The sequence below is a fragment of the Myxine glutinosa genome, chromosome 2 (assembly GCF_964187855.1).
Source record: "Myxine glutinosa chromosome 2, kmMyxGlut1.1, whole genome shotgun sequence".
In the NCBI taxonomy this organism is placed as follows: domain Eukaryota; kingdom Metazoa; phylum Chordata; class Myxini; order Myxiniformes; family Myxinidae; genus Myxine; species Myxine glutinosa.
The window spans coordinates 15,720,066-15,739,070 of NC_136262.1; the positions used below are offsets into that span (position 1 = coordinate 15,720,066).

Consider the following 19,005-nt stretch of genomic DNA (forward strand, 5'->3'; position numbering starts at 1 on the left):
CATTTTCAGCTTTGGTCTCCAGCATTCTCAGGTTTGGACTCCCGAATAACATTCGCGTTCGCATAACGTTCATTGTGACGTTGTTCTCATTGTGACGATGTTGTGATGATGTTTGCGTTCACGGTAGTGTTTGACGTGACGGTGATAACGTAATTTCGTCATGTTTTTCGTTTCGTAATCCTTTAATGAACGTTTAATGTTTAATGAACGTTTAATGTTTAATGAACGTTTAATGCCCTTCGATGTCCGGGGCCGCACGTGCACTACACTGGACGGGCCAGCGTGTACCTTGCCCTTCGCCGTCAGGCTCGGGTAAACCGCTGAGCCCCATCCGTGATGGGGACTGGGGCTTGAGACAGTGTCCCACGAACGAGGAATTCCCAGTAAGCGCGAGTCATCAGCTCGCGTTGATTAAGTCCCTGCCCTTTGTACACACCGCCCGTCGCCGCACAAACATCACAATGAAACACAATCACAATTCACATATTCGTGCAATTCGAATAAATACGAATAAATAAATTCGAAGTCGAATATTCGAATAATAATTCGAATATTTTCGTCACAATGAAAACATCGTCACAAACGGGTACTGGAGACAATGTGACAAACGTCACAAACGGGTCCAATATTGGAGAGGCCATTGCCAAAACGATTTGTTTTCTCTGGTACGTGTTTCTGGGCGGGTACCGTTTCAGATAAACCGGTAAAATTCCTCCCAAATGGAAAGCATCATTAACAAAAACGTCCAAGGAAGCATTCACATTCACAAAATTTCTGCCTTCAATTTCTGATATTTTACCTTTTCATTTGGGCTTCCCAATTGAAGCCCCGCCCGTAGGGCTAGTTATTACTAAATTTACGGTATTCATTTATTTCCCTACTTGTTTGCTCTGGTCACATGACCTGAAGGCAGATAAATACAAGACTTTGTCAAGGCTAGTCTCGGTCTGCACAAGTGCACATCCAGTTTAGGACATTAACACCTCAATGGAGCATGAGCTAGAAAACGTCTACGTACCCAGATTAAAGGTAAGTGCGCGCTACCTGCAGCATTCTGACAGGACAACAAACAGGAAAGTGCATTTTAATACACCTCTTTAGTTAATCCATTTTTAAACCTCTCAATTTGCTCTTCCTTTAGATACAAACCAAGGCTAACCACCACTCTAGCAGGGGAAATGGCCTTAAAATGCCTGTTGTTGTTGTTGTCGAGATACAAACCTAGGCTAACCACCACTAACCACCACTCTAGCAGGGGGAATGGCCTTAAATTGCCTGTTGTTGTTGTTGTTGTCTAGATACAAACCTGCTTCTCTGAGTTGTGAACAAAATGTTAATTGTGGTTTAGATTTTACTTGTGTTAAGCTTTTTTACCCCACGTGCAATCAGTTCATGGCGCAGGTGAAGCGAAAAGTGAGGTTAAGCAATTGGTTCACTTTGTCTGTCTGCCTGTCTGTCTGTCTGTCTACAAATGTCAGTTTATGATTGAGGAATAACTTAAGTTCAGTTGAATGTTATATTTTGAATACGAATCAAAACACAAACCTGCAAACACACTTTGGCTCTGAATTTGGGAAATTGTACGGAATCTCGTCTCGATTGCACATGCGCACAGAAGAGTGAGATCATTTTTTTTGTCTGTCTGTCTGTCTGCCTGTCTGTCTGGCAGTAAAATAAAATTGAAAATCATTACAAACAGGAAACTTACTATTTTTAAGGACGTCATAAAGGACACAAACAATATGTATGAATAACTAATGTAACATGTTAAATAAGGTGATGTAAAAGATGCTGCATGAACGGCGGTGAACTCCCCCCAAAAAGTTTTTTTTCTACAATCTTTAAAATCTTAATTTTATTTCAATTTAATTCGTACTTGAACACTGTAGAACACAAATCGCCTTTTTGGTATTAAAAAAACACTTTCCGTTTAGCAATACTTGGACAAAATATTACAGCATTCTATTTACATCCTCACACCCAATCAAATTTTCCGTTCGCAGATCCCGCCCATGTCCTTTTTTTCCAAGAATGCATCGGGAGAGGTGTTTTATGAACTCGCAAGTTTTCTCATGAGGGTTTCTTTTTTTAACTGAGTTTTTCTCTTATTTTCTTTCACACTTTGCCTCAGGTTCAATCATCATTTTCTATGTGAAAATGCTTTCTGATCGTACTTTTATCCGTTGATTAAAAACGTTTCATATTGTGAAATAAGTCAAATATAACAATCTCTTTTGAAGAATGACATATAAATATTATCTGGATCTTCATGGAAATCTAATCCTAATCAATTTGTCCTTGTCACACGCACAACCTGTCCACCAAATTTTGTCCGAATCCATCCACAACTTAAGAGATCCCCCTCACAGACAGACAGGCAGGAATATATATGAATGAATGATTGTTTTAAGGCCATTTTTCCCCCACTAGAGCGGGGGTTCGCCTTGCAGGCCCCATGACAATCATGGTTCCCTGTTTGAGGCAATGTTTTTATGGCCGGATGCCCTTCCTGACGCCAACCCTTGGTCACGCTCTTACGATGCGCAGGGATACGGTGTACCTATTCTAAACCGGGGTACACACCGTGATCATTCATCCCAGCAAGCTGGTACTCAATTTGCCGACCTCGGAAGGATGACAGGCTGAGTAGTCAACCCCCCTGGCGTTAATTTAGCGATCGACCTGGATTCGAACTCAGGATCCTACGATCCCAACCCGGCACCCTAACCGCTAAGCCAACACCAGACAGGCAGGGATGTAAACATAACGTCCGTCCACATTCGGTGGCGGAGGTAACAACGTCTTCCCTCTGAGAGATAGCATGGGGGAAATTCGTCAAGTGTTAAAAGCAGCAGGTAAAAGACAAGGTATAAGTAAGATCGGAGATAGATACGGTTGATGGAAAGGTAAAAGAAACAGACTGGGGAAACGTCCAGTAAAAATAAAAGACTTGAGAATCTAAATCACAATGCACAATGAAGTGAACCAGCCGGAAAATGAAGGATTTCTTCAAAACACGTTGTTGTCGTTGTTGCTGTTGTTGTTTAGCCTGGGTCAGTTCTGCTCGAAAAGACCAGCGGTACGGATAGAGCCGTTCAATCTCCCAGGAGCGACCCAGATATCCCTCACGTCTAAAGATGTTGTGCTCTTGTCTTTGTGGAGCCGGGACCGCACAGTCTTCCATAATGTGTTTCATTGTGTGCGGGGCGGTCTGGCAGAGGTTGCAGGTGTCTTCAGGTGTGTCGTTGAATCTATGTATCCACAGCGGAGACATGAAAGGTGAACACAATCAGACCTGGGAAGTAATCATTTCTCTGTGTCATCGATGGGTGGGGTTTCGTGCCCAGAATACTGTTTAGGCCTAGGTTATTTATTGTGTTTATGGTGATGTATGGATGTTTTTTTTGAAGTTGGCATTGATCGGTGGAGGGACGTTTTGAAGGATGTTGTTGTAGTTTCTGTGGTGTAGTCTTAATGTGTCAAGTGATCTGTGGCTGGTTGGACATGTAGTGCGCGGGTGATGAGGTTTGGCATTTGCAGCTGCAGGAACTGTGCACCTCTCATATCCAAGTGGTCTTTTTATTTATTTATCATTTTTACTTTTGTGTAGGTGCTCATTGGGTGTTGTTAATGTGCCACCTGTGATGATGTGAAGGGCTTTGTTTTATATGGTCTCTAGGGTGTTGAGATGTGTGCTTGATCGGCTGGAGGCCCAAGATGAGCTGACATAGTTGATTGATGTAATGTACTGTTTGTACAGTCATGTGAAAAAGTAAGTACACCCCATGTAAAGTTTTGACTTTTTCAACCTATTTCAACATACAGCTATTTGATCTTCATTTCCACAATATTGATAGATAAAGGTGATATAATATAACAAATATCATGAAACATTTACATTTTGTGGTCCATTGTATAATTTAAATAAACATAAATGCAAATTTCGCATGTGGAAAAAGTAAGTACACCCCATGAAATGTTTTTTATCTTTTTAACATATGTGGACATATCACTATTTGATCTTCATTTAAACAGTATCTATAGATAACGGTGATCTAATTGAACAAAAAACAATGAATAATTGACTTTGCAATAATTTATTCAACAAAAAATTGTTGCACAGCTTGCACATGCACAGCTCGTTTCAAATCCCCCCACAACATCTTGATGGGATTTAGATCCGGGCTTTGACTTGGCCATTCCAGAACTCTCCATTTCTTTCTTTTCAGCCATTCCTTGGTGGATTTACTGGTATGTTTAGGGTCATTGTCATGTTGCAAGGTCCACCTTTGGTTGAGCTTCAACTTTCTCATAGATGGCCTCACATTATCCTCAAGCACCCTCTGGTACAATGAAGAATTCATAGTGGATTCTATGATGGTGAGCTGCCCAGGCCCTGATGCAGCAAAGCTGCCCCAAACCATAATATTTCCACCACCATGCTTTACAGTTGGTATCAGGTTCTTGTGGTCAAATGCTGTCTTTGGTTTTCGCCAAACATGTCTTCTGGTACTGTGGCCAAATAGCTCTACCTTTGACTCATCTGTCCAGAGCACATTGTTCCAGAAGTGCTGGTCTTTGCCTAGGCGTTCATTGGCAAACTTTAGTCTTGCCCTGATGTTCTTTCTGGACAGCAAAGGTTTCCTCCTGGCACACCTCCCATGTAGATCAAATTTGTGCAGCCTCTTTCTAATGGTAGACTCGTGCACTTTGACATCAACAGTGGCAAGAGCTACCTGTAGGTCCTGTGATGACATTCTGGGGTTCTTAGAGACTTCTTTCAGCATCTTGGGGTCTGCTCTCGGGCTGAACTTGCTGGGGCGACCTGGCCTGAACCAGTTGGCAGTCGTTTGGAATCTTCTCCACTTGTAGATGATCTTCCAGAGAGTGGAATGATTGATTTAAAATTGTTTGGAGATCTTTTTCAATTCCTTCCCAGACTCGTAGGCATCTATAACCTTCTTTCTGAAGGCCTCAGAGAGCTCTTTTGATCTAGGCATGGTGACGCCGCACACTTCAACAACAAAGAGCAAACCAAACTGAATGTCTGAGGTTTAAATAAGACAGGTTCCTCCAAGATCCTCTCCAACGATGTTCTAATCATTTGCACCTGAGCTGGTGCACCTGATTCTAATTTTAGGTATTTGAAGTAGTGATAAATGTTGGGGTGTACTTACTTTTCCCACATGCGAAATTTGCATTTATGTTTATTTAAATTATACAATGGACTACAAAATGTAAATGTTTCATGATATTTGTTATATTATATCACCTTTATCTATCAATATTGTTGAAATGAAGATCAAATAGCTGTATGTTGAAATATGTTGAAAAAGCCAAAACTTTACATGGGGTGTACTTACTTTTTTACGTGACTGTATGTTGGTGATGTTGTTTCTTTGTGGTGTCCGGAGTCGGTGCCTGTCAGTGCCCCAAGTGTATTCAGCCTGGGCGTGCGTGTTTTTAATGTTTGTGATGTGATCTGAGAATGACATGGGGGTGTTAAAAGTGACGCCGAGTATTTTTGTTTGGTGTGTGTGTGGAATAGGTATGTTGTTCAGTGTGGTGTGTGGTGCAGCGCTAAGTTCCTTGTTGTAATTTGTTAGAAGAGTGACTGTTCATTTTGAGGGGGCTACTTTTATAGTCAGTTGCTGGTGAGCCAGGTTTGTAGGGTGCTGAGGAAGGGTTGAAGTTGTGCTTTGGCTCTCTTGGTGTTGCTATGAGTAGAGGTAATGGTCATGTCGTCCGCATTTGAGGCTGTGTTCTTGGGGGAGGGGTGGAAATTGTTTGTGTGTTTGTTTAGGTATTTGTTTGTGTGTTTGTGTCTGTACGTTATTCTTTCACGGCTGAACCGTAACACCTGGAGGCCCCAAATTTTTGTTGTATGTACTTCAGAATCTGCGCAAGGTTTTAAGCTACCACACATTGGTCTTGACATCCATTTTGAGGCCACCAAAGGTCGCTGTAAAGTGTATATTGGGATGTGGTGTCAGGCAATGCTATGGCTGGCCAGCAGGCAAAAGGCAACCACCATGAGGACAATAACTCCATAGCTCTTCTACAATATCCAACATGTTCCGAAACCACCACCAGGCAAAGCCTATTCAGCCAGGCAGTACCTGGAACCCCCCCCCCCCCCCACCCCCCACCCTCTCCCAAATTTGTTTGGGGAAGTTGTCCCAAGAGGATCGAGTAAAACTGAAATCGACAGCCCGGACAACATTGGTCAAGTGTACCACGATAGCATTCTGTACACGGAGACCGCCATTTTGTTAAGAGGTACCGAACACTACGTTCTGCCGGAGTACTTGCTTGGGCCCTTTGAATAAAGCAAGCCGCTTGTTGCTTGCTAACGGAACACACCCCAGTATTCGGAGAACAAGGTTACAGCTGGTGTGCTGCATGTGTCAGAATGGTCACCCCAGGGATTCCAGGCACGAGTCCCCTTGAGGACACATGAGATTACCTGGAAACAGGGAAGAACAAGAACGAACCCAACTAACCGTGTGGAATGTATTACAGGATATTTGGCACAATATTCCTGCAAGAATGCTTGAGTCGTGTACAGGAAGCAAGGGTAACATAGTGATGGCACTCAAGAATCAAAGGGTAAACACACCACGTATTGATTGATGATAGAATGACACTGTTCTTGTTATTTACTGAAGCAGTTTGTTTCACGCACATTTGTGAAGGCTGTTCATTTAAAATAACAAACACACATGACTGTTATCGCTGATAGATTTGACTAATTTACTCAAAAGTATGAATTTCATTGCAACAGGCCAAACATTTATGAGTTGCAAAAGCCACCGATTCAAGTGAATGCAAAAGGATGTTATTTCAATGTATTTTCCTGATGACAAACATTTATTAATTGTGCGTCTGTATTTGTTTCGAGTATTATTTGTCGTAGTGCTTCATGCGAGTGTGTTTGAGTGCAGCACCAAAGGTTTGCTAATGGATGATGAATACGCTTGCGTGTGCAATCGAACTTTGCGACTCCCGAAAACATTGCCCATCCTGAACACTTGATCTTGAGCAATCGGCACATCAACGTGCGTGGTATTGGATCGAGACTGTGTATCTGTATTTGAATCGTGGAAATGATCCTTCATTCCCACCTACACCTGAGTAGAGTTAGTGCCAAGTGGGGTCCACAATAACTCTTGTTTGATCAGAATGCATTTGGAATGATGATTCTTAAACCGCCCTCCTTCTTGACCCCATATTTGTCATCATTTGATTTTCATTTCTTCAGACCACTCTTTGAGCATCTGGATGATATTGAGTTTCAAAGTAACGGTGACCAGGTGAAAGCAGATGGTTTGAAAGGGCCGCGTACCTGTCCTATTAAAGACTTCTTTGCCTCCTGCGTGAAGGCAAAATCACACCGATGGGACGACAAACGCCTAGTGGGCGAATACCATGACAAATAGGGCGTCATTAATTCATGTCACTTTCAAATTTTATGGAATGTAAAGTGCAGGTTAAGCTTGAAAAACGGTTTGAATCCAACCTACCTATTTTTTCATGTTCAAACGGTTTGTACAAGGAGGTATTCATTCACTGTTTGTGTATTAGTATTAGTTAATGGTGATATCCATTCATATCATACAACCTTGGGTTTTAAGCTTAACATAAAGCCGATATCTATGCTTATCATTTCCTATTGACAAATTGGGTTAATTTTGCTTTGTCTTGTGTTTTAGAAAACGAGTACACCTGTTCCTTACGGGGGTGGCAGGAAGGGTAATTCCTCTCTGGAATATATAGATTACAGTAGATCTACAGTTGGGCCTGAAGAACATTGAGTAGTTTTGTGTTCATTTCCCAAGTTTCTTGTAGAGCGCTCGCCACATGCTTTAAGCATTTGAGCAAGCACTCCATTCAAAACCGTTTATAAGGAACGGTTGGCTTGGCAAGCTCTAGCTAGCTGCATTGTAACTGAACACACCCTAGGTTTCCTCCCTTTCAGTTTTGTATTAAACAGCAGTAGCGACTGTTTAAAAAGGCTGCCACGAAAAAACGCGTGAGCAGCAGGAAAGGTCATGTTTTAACCTTTGTGGGGTATAGCGATTACAGTAGATCTTCGCTCAGTTCCGTTAGTAAAATTTGCCTCACGGATTTCGACATTCCTCCAAATTTCTTTGTTTAGTGTTAAACAACATTAGTGACTCTTTAAAAAGGTAATCATATGTGTTTGTAGTTTATAATATTTTTACTTCTGGTCGGGGCCGGTGGTCCCATGAAACACCAGGATAAGCTTATTTATAAACGTTGACCCAGTGTTTGTTCAAGGAGGAAACACCCCTTGGGGAGGGGGGAGATATTATTAGTATTAATTTTGTTTTGTAATAACATTAATATCGTGCTTTTGTTATTAGAAGCGGCTTTGGAAAAACGCCACCATAAAGCTATCTTAACACAGATATACACCTCAACACGCAACCCCATTGGTGGGGAAAACCTCCTTGGAGAGAGGGGGGGGGGTGGGAATGAATTCGTTGTGTGACCCTTAGTCCTCCTGTCAACTTTTGTTGAGATTGGATAAGTAACAAACGAATGTATCGCGGTCAAAAAGAGTCAGACAGGCAGAAAGACACCAAATTGCGTATTTTAGTGTAGTGTGATTTCAAACTACCAACCTCATGAAGCTGTGGACTTTAGCAAGTTTGATCATGGTTCACCAATCAATTTGTTGGTGCAAATCAGTTGGTGCAAATAAGGCACCAACTCTAAGCAAATACAGTACACAAACACATGGTGGTGGCCTGTGGTGATCGTGCCCTTCATTATCCCACAGTAGGCATGTCGGTGGGCAATTTCAAGTGTAGTCATGAGTCCCTTTAAAGATGAGTTCGGCTTGGATGGCGATCGATTTGTCATCTTGATACAATCATCAACGTTGAGATTTTGCTGATGGAGAATCCACTAATGAAGGTCAATGAGATTGTGATGGAATTTGGGTTTTTCAACTTGAATATACTCAAATAGTCACGGATGATCATCATAGCCCTACTATAAGAAACACCTTGATCTGAACACAGCACCTAGGGGTTTGCAAGATGTGTCTTCAGATAACTCTGCTCAAGATTTCTATCAACAAATAAAATAAAATAATTTAAGCTTTCGGGAGATCTACAAAGCCAATCAAATCTATAATGGAACGCCAAATACTGCATTGGAATCATAAGGAACCCGAATAAGTGAAGAGCAAAGATGGAATTATCAGGAGGAACCTGGATAGGATTCGTGTTTCAGCCGCTACTACCTCCACTTCCATCAAACCCATCCAGGTGCAGCCAACTTAGCATCTTGGGCTCACCTGGTAACCTTTGATTAAATGTGGCATTCACCATAGGGATGTCCTGCTACTAAATATTAGTCTATGTAGTGGACATCCTCCATCCTCAAGAACTTCCACACTCGACCTCAGCTAACAACATCATCTTACTATAATACAGCTAATGTCCGTCCGTCTGTCTGTCAGTCCGTTCGAAGGTACCGCAAAAACGACTGAACTTATCGCAGCGATATTTTGGGTGGGTAATCCTGGGATCTCCTGGAGTAAAATAGGGTATATTGTTTTTCCAATTTCAGCTTTGGCCTCCAGCATTTTCAGGTTTGGACTCCTGCATAACGTTATTTTCCCGGGTGACGCACAAACGGCTGCACCGATCACTGCACGGCTGCACTGCACGGCTGCACCGATCGGACTCGGTGACCTCGGACAAAGATCTTTTATAAGGATATGCGTTGAATCCATGCTTGAGAGAATGCCAACCCCCTCCCCGCCATCACGGCCGTCTCTCCAACTCAAAATCCCACGATATATGAGGAAAGGACGACCCAAAACCAATTATGTTCTTTTTGAATTGTATATAAACATCATTAAAAGTAAATAATGACCTCGGCCAAAGTTCAAACGACGTGAGTTTAATCTCTACATGAGAGAATTCCACATAGCTATTTGGGCGGTGTATACGCTAACAGATCGCTGTCTCCATCGATCTTGCCAAGGCCGTAACACCTATCGGCTCAAAATCCTTTTAACTGTTGACTTGGTAGTTTTTACAATGAAGGAAACATTAACAATGTTGTTAAAAGTTTATTTTGTGATTAATTTGTGATTGGAGTTATGTTGTTTGGAATGAAAAAAGATATCGAGTTCAAGTAAATGACGACATGCCGTGATGGTTTCTACTTTCTGAACGTGAACTTCGCGGATCGCAATATGCAGATTCGCCACGGACCCACGATCGATGTTTCTATACGTGAACGTACCCATTTGTTTGCAAACGGGTACGTTTTTCATGGAAGTCCTTCACGAACTTGTTGTCCATGTCTGAAGTGTGACTGAAGGTGCTACAGGAATGTGGAATTTATTGGTTTCATGCTTTAGAATTCGCCGTATCTGCATTGCCTGTTTGCTTCTGGCCTCACACCCGTGCGTAGCACGGGTACCTCACTCGTACACTCGGAACCCGTTAATATGCGATCCATGGGAGCCAGGAAAATCGACCGTGTGCTAAGTGAAACCGTGTATTACCTATCTTCCAGGGCGAGTGTGGTGGCCGCCATCTTGGATTGTGTCGGGTGACGACGAGTGAAACTAGATCAATTTTTAAAAGATACTTTTTCGTAATAAAACAACACATATGTAATAATACTTATACAATTTTTATTATACAAAACAATATACAAAAAACATAGAAATCAAGAAATATTGTTCAAAATACAAATCCATTTGCATGGGTTGGTGGGGAAAACGCGTTGCCTTGCTGCAGACGCGGATACGAAACGTCGAGGAGTCATCACTCCTCGACAATGGTCTCCTCCTGGTGATGGTGTTTATACAATGTTTATACATATCTCTACAATAGTGTGACGTTGGGTGTGCTGGTGATGATGATTTAATTCATGAAGAAGTCATCCATTGACTTTTGCTTCTTGGAGCTCTCAGCTATGTCCTTAGACTTCCTCAGAAGACTAGCTGCCTGCAGTGCTTCAAGATGACCACCATGATGGTCAAACCAGTCAATGGCATCCTGTAGACCCTTGAACACTTCAGCAGCTCTGGGAATCTTCTTGGGTGTCCCCTCCTCTTCCTCTTCCTCCTCTGGCTCTGCAGTGACTTCAGCTGCAATGTCTTCATCAGACTTCTCTCCAGCAACCTGAAGATCATCATCAGCATGGGCCCATTCATCCATGGCTTCACTGAGGTTCTCGAGTTTTTTTCTTTTTGTTAGACTTTTTGTTAGACTTTTTGTTAGACGCACAGAAGAACAAGATGGTGATTGGATTGGGCCGATTGGATTCGATTGCTCGAAAAAAACGTCGTCAAGTGATGTAAACGCCGTAGAAACTGAAGGTGATATGATTTGAGTTGAAAAGGATGCCATATTTATACGGGAAGCACTGACAGATGAGTCGGGGAGAGAGAGCCAGGTGTCAATGCGTCTTGACACTTTGCAGTTCCCGGGCCCGGCCAGTGGAGATGAAAGGTTAAATCAGCTTACGTAGATAAACACTCGTGTCAATATCATATTAATAATAACTTGTGATATGTTAAGTAAACCAGAGGTGTTATGATCGTTATGTTGGTGTTATGAGAGCGAACTTTTACGCGCGTGATTAAAAAAAAAATCAAGATGGCGGCTGCCGTTTACAATGTACTGCATGCTCGATTCTTGTCATTTTTTGATTTTTTCCTACTACTTTCTCAAAATTTTTGGGTAACAAGTGTCGACCATGTGCTATCCGAAAACGCATATTAATGGATCGCATATTAACGGGTTCTGAGTGCAGCATCAATAAGCCATGGTTGGAGAGGACATTTTCTTTGCATATACCAGTTAAGATAACTGTTGATGTTTTTGAAAATATCGCACAAAGCAATGGTTCGAATCCTGTCGTTCGCTCAGCCATTCATATATTTCAGTGTTGAAGAGTTAAAAGTGATACGTATGTGACAACAGGATATGCCTGCTCTCCACAGCCAGCAAAAGCACAATCACCACCGTTCCCACACACCTTCTCAGCAAGCCCGGCATCATTCAGCCCACTGTCCAACCCACCATCTGCTTCTTCGCCTGGAGGCCCCACCTATGCTAACATCGGTAGCAGGCCCCCTGTTTACGGTACCACGCGATAGACCTCATTGGTAGTCCTAGTGTCACTGAGCACTCTCTCTCTCTTTCCGCACTATTCTTCAGACCCACCACTGATCTTCAATAAACTTCACATCATTGCACATAAACCTGATGTCATAATACCATGTCATTGGACAATGCCAGGATTTACCAATTCCAAATTTTCCAAGAGAATAAATATGTTTCCATATTATTTAATATTGTAATTGTCATGTTTGGTAAGAAAAAATTGTGCCTTCCAATTGTTGTGTTTAACACATCATGCAGTGATAATTCCAACTGGTTTCTTTTTCCCACCACTAGGTGAAGGGGCCCAAGGTGGGGGGCAAACTGGCGGCGTGTGGACGCAGTGGCAGGGCCAAACTGGGACACAGGGAGGGACGGATGGTCATAACCACGGTCAGCCAACATCGGGACAGCCAGAGGTTTTCCAGGTACCGTGCGCCTCCTTGCTCTCCAACGTATGCCGGTGTCAATGTGCTGAATGAGCTGCTTTCAACAACAAGAAAAAAAAATGATGACATCAGAACACAGACACAACCAGAAACGATAGACGCAGACAGACAAAAATATGCAGACACAAACCAAGTAGTTTGGCTGGTTTGCAGGAAAGATGATGTCATGGGAAATAAGCACCAGGTTGAGTTGTCATTTGAAAGTTTCGACAACAGTTGGTAATGGGGGTTGTCCAAACGTTCCCATATTTTCTTCCCTTTAGCAACTCATCCTCCCTGTGGAGCAGGAAGACCTAAGGAGGAAAATTAATGGGGGAGGTGGTAGAACGTATGTTATGGTTGTCTGAAAATTTCTTACCCATCCTGCAAAAGGCACCAATGAAAAACAAGTTGCATACGATACATTGTGGTATCATCTTCACAATGGCAAGGGCAACGGTTTAACGTAAACATTTTTGAGGCAAGCGTTTACTTCTCCGCAGGGCAATGTGGTTCTAAGTAGCAGACTCCCGTGAGATCATGTGAAAAAGCCTCGCTTCTTGTAACTGCAGAACTGAATCGGTCACGCTTTTTATACACACAGCATGATCCAAGCAGTTGGACACTGCCCCCGAGGCCACCGATGAGGTCCTTTTTCTCAGGTTTTGGAATTTCATTTTCAACGGCCATTTTTTTCCTGGGTGGGAGAGACATATATTTTGAATTGAAAATCTAGACGGTTTTATTCAATTACACATATAAGGTGTGGAGTCTTGTAATAATACTCGTATAAGAGCCCGTCAAATATGACGGGTTGGAACAGTTTATTTGACGGTGCAGCCCCGTGAGCGTGCCAAAGTATGAAGCCTCGGCCTAGTGTCAGGTGTGCTTATATCTTCTTTATTTATGAGACATCCTACGGACGTAAATGAACACTCGGATTACTCTTCGCGCGTTGCACATCATGCACATCACGTGCACCGAATGGAGAAGAATCACTTTAAAATTTCTCCTCGCTGGATCCAGATCCGGATTTTCCCCAAAATTGAATCGATTCTTCCTTGTTTTGAGGCAAGTATGTGTGACAACCTGTCCACCAAATTTCGTCCAAATCCATCCATAACTTTTTTAGATATCCTGATATGTATCGTTTTTGCCCTATTACGCAACGGTGAAGAATCACTTAAAAAATAAATAATTCTCATATCCGAATCCATATTCAGATCTTCACCAAAATCAAATCTATTTGTCCTTGTCAGACACCCAACCTGTCCACCAAGTTTCGTCCAAATCCATCCATAACGTTTTTAGATATCCTGATATGTATCGTTTTTGCCCTATTACGCAACGGTGAAGAATCACTTTAAAAAAAAAAAAATTCTCATATCCGAATCCATATTCAGATCTTCACCAAAATCAAATCTATTTGTCCTTGTCAGACACCCAACCTGTCCACCAAGTTTCGTCCAAATCCATCCATAACGTTTTTAGATATCCTGATATGTATCGTTTTTGCCCTATTACGCAATGGTGAAGAATCACTTTAAAAAAAAAAAAATTCTCATATCCGAATCCATATTCAGATCTTCACCAAAATCAAATCTATTTGTCCTTGTCAGACACCCAACCGGTGCACCAAGTTTTGTCCCAATCATTCCACAACTTTTTGAGATATCCTGCTATGTATCGTTTTTGGCTCTGTCTCCCAATGGTGAAGAATCACTTTAAAAAAAAAAAAAATCATATCCGAACCCATATTCAGATCTTCACCAAAATCAAATCTATTTGTCCTTGTCAGACACCCAACCGGTGCACCAAGTTTTGTCCCAATCACTCCATAACTTTTTGAGATATCCTGCTATGTATCGTTTTTGGCTCTGTCTCCCAATGGTGAAGAATCACTTAAAAAAAAAAAATCATATCCGAACCCATATTCAGATTTTCACCAAAATCAAATCTATTTGTCCTTGTCAGACACCCAACCGGTGCACCAAGTTTTGTCCCAATCACTCCACAACTTTTTGAGATATCCTGCTATGTATCGTTTTTGGCTCTGTCTCCCAATGGTGAAGAATCACTTTTAAAATTCTACGAGCCGAATCCGAATCTTCACCAAAATCTAATCATTTCGTCCTTGTCACATACGCTACATCTCTGCCAAATTTCGTCCGAATCCGTCCACAACGTTTTGAGATATTCTGTTCACAAACGGACAGACAAACAGACAGACAGACAGGGGTGAAAACATAACCCCCATCCAACTTTGGTGGCGGAGGTAACAAGAAACATAATTACTCTTTCATGGAAAATATTTTTCGAGTTTGCTTCATCCTCAAAAATAGACCGTCGTGAAGATACATTCGTGATAAAAGATTGGCCTTTAATACCTACCCTTACGATGGGGGACAAACAAACACACAAGCACACATTGTGTTTTATATGGTAGAGGTTTCCCATTCAAGGAACCTACATTCAGGAGGAGGCAAATATGCCCGTCAAAGCCTGCACATACAGTCACGTGAAAAAGTAAGTACACCCCATGTAAAGTTTTGACTTTTTCAACATATTTCAACATACAGCTATTTGATCTTCATTTCAACAATATTGATAGATAAAGGTGATATAATATAACAAATATCATGAAACATTTCCATTTTGTAGTCCATTGTATAATTTAAATAAACATAAATGCAAATTTCGCATGTGGAAAAAGTAAGTACACCCCTACATTTATCACTACTTCAAATACCTAAAACTAGAATCAGGTGCACCAGCTCAGGTGCAAATGATTAGAACATCGTTAGAGAGGATCTTGGAGGAACCTGTCTTATTTAAACCTCAGACATTTAGTTTGGTTTCCTCTTTGTTGTTGAAGTGTGCGGCGTCACCATGCCGAGATCTAAAGAGCTCTCGGAGGCCTTCAGAAAGAAGGCTATAGATGCCTACGAGTCTGGGAAGGGATTTAAAAAGATCTCCAAACAATTTGAAATCAATCATTCGACTTTCCGGAACATCATCTACGAGTGGAGAAGATTCCAAACAACTGCCAACTTGTTCAGGCCAGGCCGCTCCAGCAAGTTCAGCCCGAGAGCAGACCGCAAGATGCTGAAAGAAGTCTCTAAGAAACCCAGAATGTCATCACGGGACCTACAGGTAGCACTTGCCACTGTTGATGTCAAAGTGCACGGTGCTACCATTAGAAAGAGGCTGCACGAATTTGATCTACATGGGAGGTGTGCCAGGAGGAAACCTTTGCTGTCCAGAAAGAACATCAGGGCAAGACTAAAGTTTGCCAATGAACACCTCGGCAAAGACCCGCACTTCTGGAACAATGTGCTCTTGACAGATGAGTCAAAGGAAGAGCTATTTGGCCACAGTACCAGAAGACATGTTTGGCGAAAACCAAAGACAGCATTTGACCACAATAACCTGATACCAACTGTAAAGTATGGTGGTGAAAATATTATGGTTTGGGGCAGCTTTGCTGCATCAGGGCCTGGGCAGCTCACCATCATGGAATCCACTATGAATTCTTCATTGTACCAGAGGGTACTTGAGGATAATGTGAGGCCATCTGTCGGAAAGTTGAAGCTCAACCGATGGTGGACCTTGCAACATGACAATGACCCTAAACATACCAGTAAATCCACCAAGGAATGGCTGAAAAGAAAGAAATCGAGGGTTCTGGAATGGCCAAGTCAATGCCCCGGATCTAAATCCCATCGAGATGTTGTGGGGGGATTTGAAACGAGCTGTGCATGCAAGAAACCCCTCCAACATCGCACAGCTGAAAGAATTCTGCATGGAGGAGTGGGCAAAAATTTCTCCCAGTCGATGTCAGAGACTGGTAGACAGTTATAAGAAACGCCTACTTGAGGTTGTTTCTGCCAAAGGGGGCAATACCACCTATTAGAGCCAAGGGTGTACTTACTTTTTCCACATGCGAAATTTGCATTTATGTTTATTTAAATTATACAATGGACTACAAAATGTAAATGTTTCATGATATTTGTTATATTATATCACCTTTATCTGTCAATATTGTTGAAATGAAGATGAAATAGCTGAATGTTGAAATATGTTTAAAAAAGTCAAAACTTTACATGGGGTGTACTTACTTTTTCACGTGACTGTATTACCAACTTATGGTTGTTTGTTGGTGCTCTATCCTTTTTTAAATGTGGAGCGTCAAGTAAGGAAGCAAGACGTACCATTTTTGAAGTCTTTGGTATGACTCGGCCGGGGTTCGAACAACCAACCTCCCAAACTCAGAGTGGATGCTCTAACCATGACACCACCGGGGCTGTTTATTCTTTAGTAACTACATTATCAGTAAATAAATTACTTTAATCCAGTCTTGTAGAATCAAAGAAATGCTGCACGATAGACACAGTGCCTGCCATTTGTAGTCCAGACCTGATCCCCTACTTCCTGCGTGTGTAGCGACCTTACCAAGCTCTTTCCTCTTTTCATCAAGGCCCTCTTTTCCTTCACCTCCTGCAGGAAATGTTGTCAATGTTGGGAGATCCTACGCAAGGGGCCCCGAATTACAACAATGAAGATTTTGCTGACTTGGGAATGTTCCCTCCATTCTCAGAGTGACTCGAATAGTGGTTCTGCCTTTCCTGCGCTTCTTTTATCCTCTCACCTTCCCGTCTTCCCCATCGCAATCCCCAATGTCTCTCCCTGACTCACTCTTTCCTTAACATTCAAATCGCACGCGATTAGTACATCCCTGGTTAATAGATGTCCCCACCGTGCCAAATGCCTGAATGGTCAGGGTAGGGCTGGTTTGACCAAGAAGAACCACCTTTTGTTTAGGTATGTTTTGTGTTTGTTGAGCTAATGCAGCACCTGAGTTACTGGGTGGAGGTTATACTTTGCCAAACTGACCCAGTGCCTTCTGTCACCCACCAAGTAGCTATTTTCGAGTGAAAAGAGTGGCCCTCTCTCACTATGATGAATGATGTGATTGTGTTGTTTTGTCACGTTAAATGTTTTGTGTAGATAAAAGTTGGGATGAATTATCTATCCGATAAATCTTGCTCATCTTGGCAAAGAAAACATCTCGTCCCAAAGGCCTTTGTATTGGCTTCATTGTTGCCCAACTTTAGGGGAAGGCCACAATGATAGTGAGAGAATTTTGTCAGTTTTGACGTTTCTGAAGCTCCTCCATCCCTCTCATCAACCCTCGACCATTTTCACATGTCCAGGTGACCCTTGTCTCACCCGATGCTCTTTCGGACATGTTTAGTCCAATGTTGTGGTCAATTCGTTGTTGTTTTTTCTTGCAATTAGGGTGTGCCCTTTAGTTGGCACTCCGTTCATTGTCGATGATGTTTCACGTGGCCTTTGTGCCGTGCCGTGTGGTGGTGTTGACCTTGTGTTTCTACAGTCCACTGTAAAGTACTCAAATGATGCCAATGACATTGCAAACAGTGCTATGTGTCTTTGCTCTGTCACCTTATTGTGCCAATAATAAACCATGTCCATATCGTAAATTATGCCTCCTGTATAACTTGTGTGTTTTCAAGAAGAGTGTGTCAGTGCGGCCTATTTAAGGCCACTGCAGGAAAAAGGCCTCCCTCAAGTCGACTCATGTTGAGGGGTGTTTGACACACACTGCTTATGGCTGAGGATGAATTCTGATGGGCCACAGCTTCCTATCGTCTCCCAGAGCATGGAGAACTTGTCGCCAGTGCAGCAGAGAAGCAGCTCGGAGCGAGAGGATTTGGACGAGGCACGTAACTTATACAATGTGGCCTGTTTTTAAAGTTAATAAAAAAGGACCTTTTTTGGTATACAAGATCGAGGCTCGTGAAAGAGCTAACATTTATCACACAAAAAATTAAACAGACAAACAAAACATATAATAAGGGTAGCTGTAGACAGGATGTGGAGAGAAGGGGAAGCACGAACACAACATTTGAGAGCAGGGACATCGGAAGATCTGTGAGAGGGAGAGGGCTTGGGGAGAGGAGGCGTGGGAAGGGGGGAGGGTGGGAGAAGTATTAAACACTAGGAGACTGCAAAGACTTCCAGGAAAGAAGTTGGTATTTCATAAAAGTGGATCTGGGGTGAAATTAACGTGGGTAGAAAAAAACAAGGTTTTGGATGGGGGAAGATAAGAGATGGTGGTGAACAGCTGTTTTAAAGACCTGGAGGGAGGAGTGGGATTGAAGAAAGTGAGGGAGTTTGTTCCAGAGGTGGGAGAAAAGAGGAACGAAGGAGTGAAGGTGAGCAGAGAGTTGATTTCGGCAGTTTAACCATAAGAGGGTTGCAGGTAGATCTTGTGCGACCTGTAGGAATATTTGGGGGACAGAGCACAGAGAGAGCTGGGGGTGCAAGGCCGGAGAGAAGTCGGTAGAAGACAGAAAGACCACCTACCTGTCTGCGGTGAGTGAGTGAGAGGCCCT

General features: G+C 42.4%; 1 protein-coding gene across 8 annotated transcripts in view; it reads left to right on the plus strand.

Annotated features, from left to right (window-relative positions):
- LOC137422004 (aryl hydrocarbon receptor nuclear translocator 2) overlaps nt 1–18,090 on the plus strand; it is a 195,215-nt gene extending 177,125 nt beyond the window's left edge. For 4 of the 8 annotated variants that reach the window (XM_068108658.2, XM_068108661.2, XM_068108662.2 and 1 more), the window contains 3 exons: nt 12,002–12,143; nt 12,459–12,589; nt 17,093–18,090. In XM_068108658.2, coding sequence (XP_067964759.1) covers nt 12,002–12,143; nt 12,459–12,589; nt 17,093–17,191 — 372 coding nt within the window. In that variant the 3' untranslated portion in view covers nt 17,192–18,090. Of the gene's footprint in view, nt 1–10,163; nt 10,306–12,001; nt 12,144–12,458; nt 12,590–17,092 lie in introns of those variants that run through there. The other 4 variants (XM_068108660.2, XM_068108663.2, XM_078773003.1 and 1 more) reach the window with 2 other exon arrangements.
- The last annotated feature ends 915 nt before the right edge of the window (nt 18,091–19,005 follow it).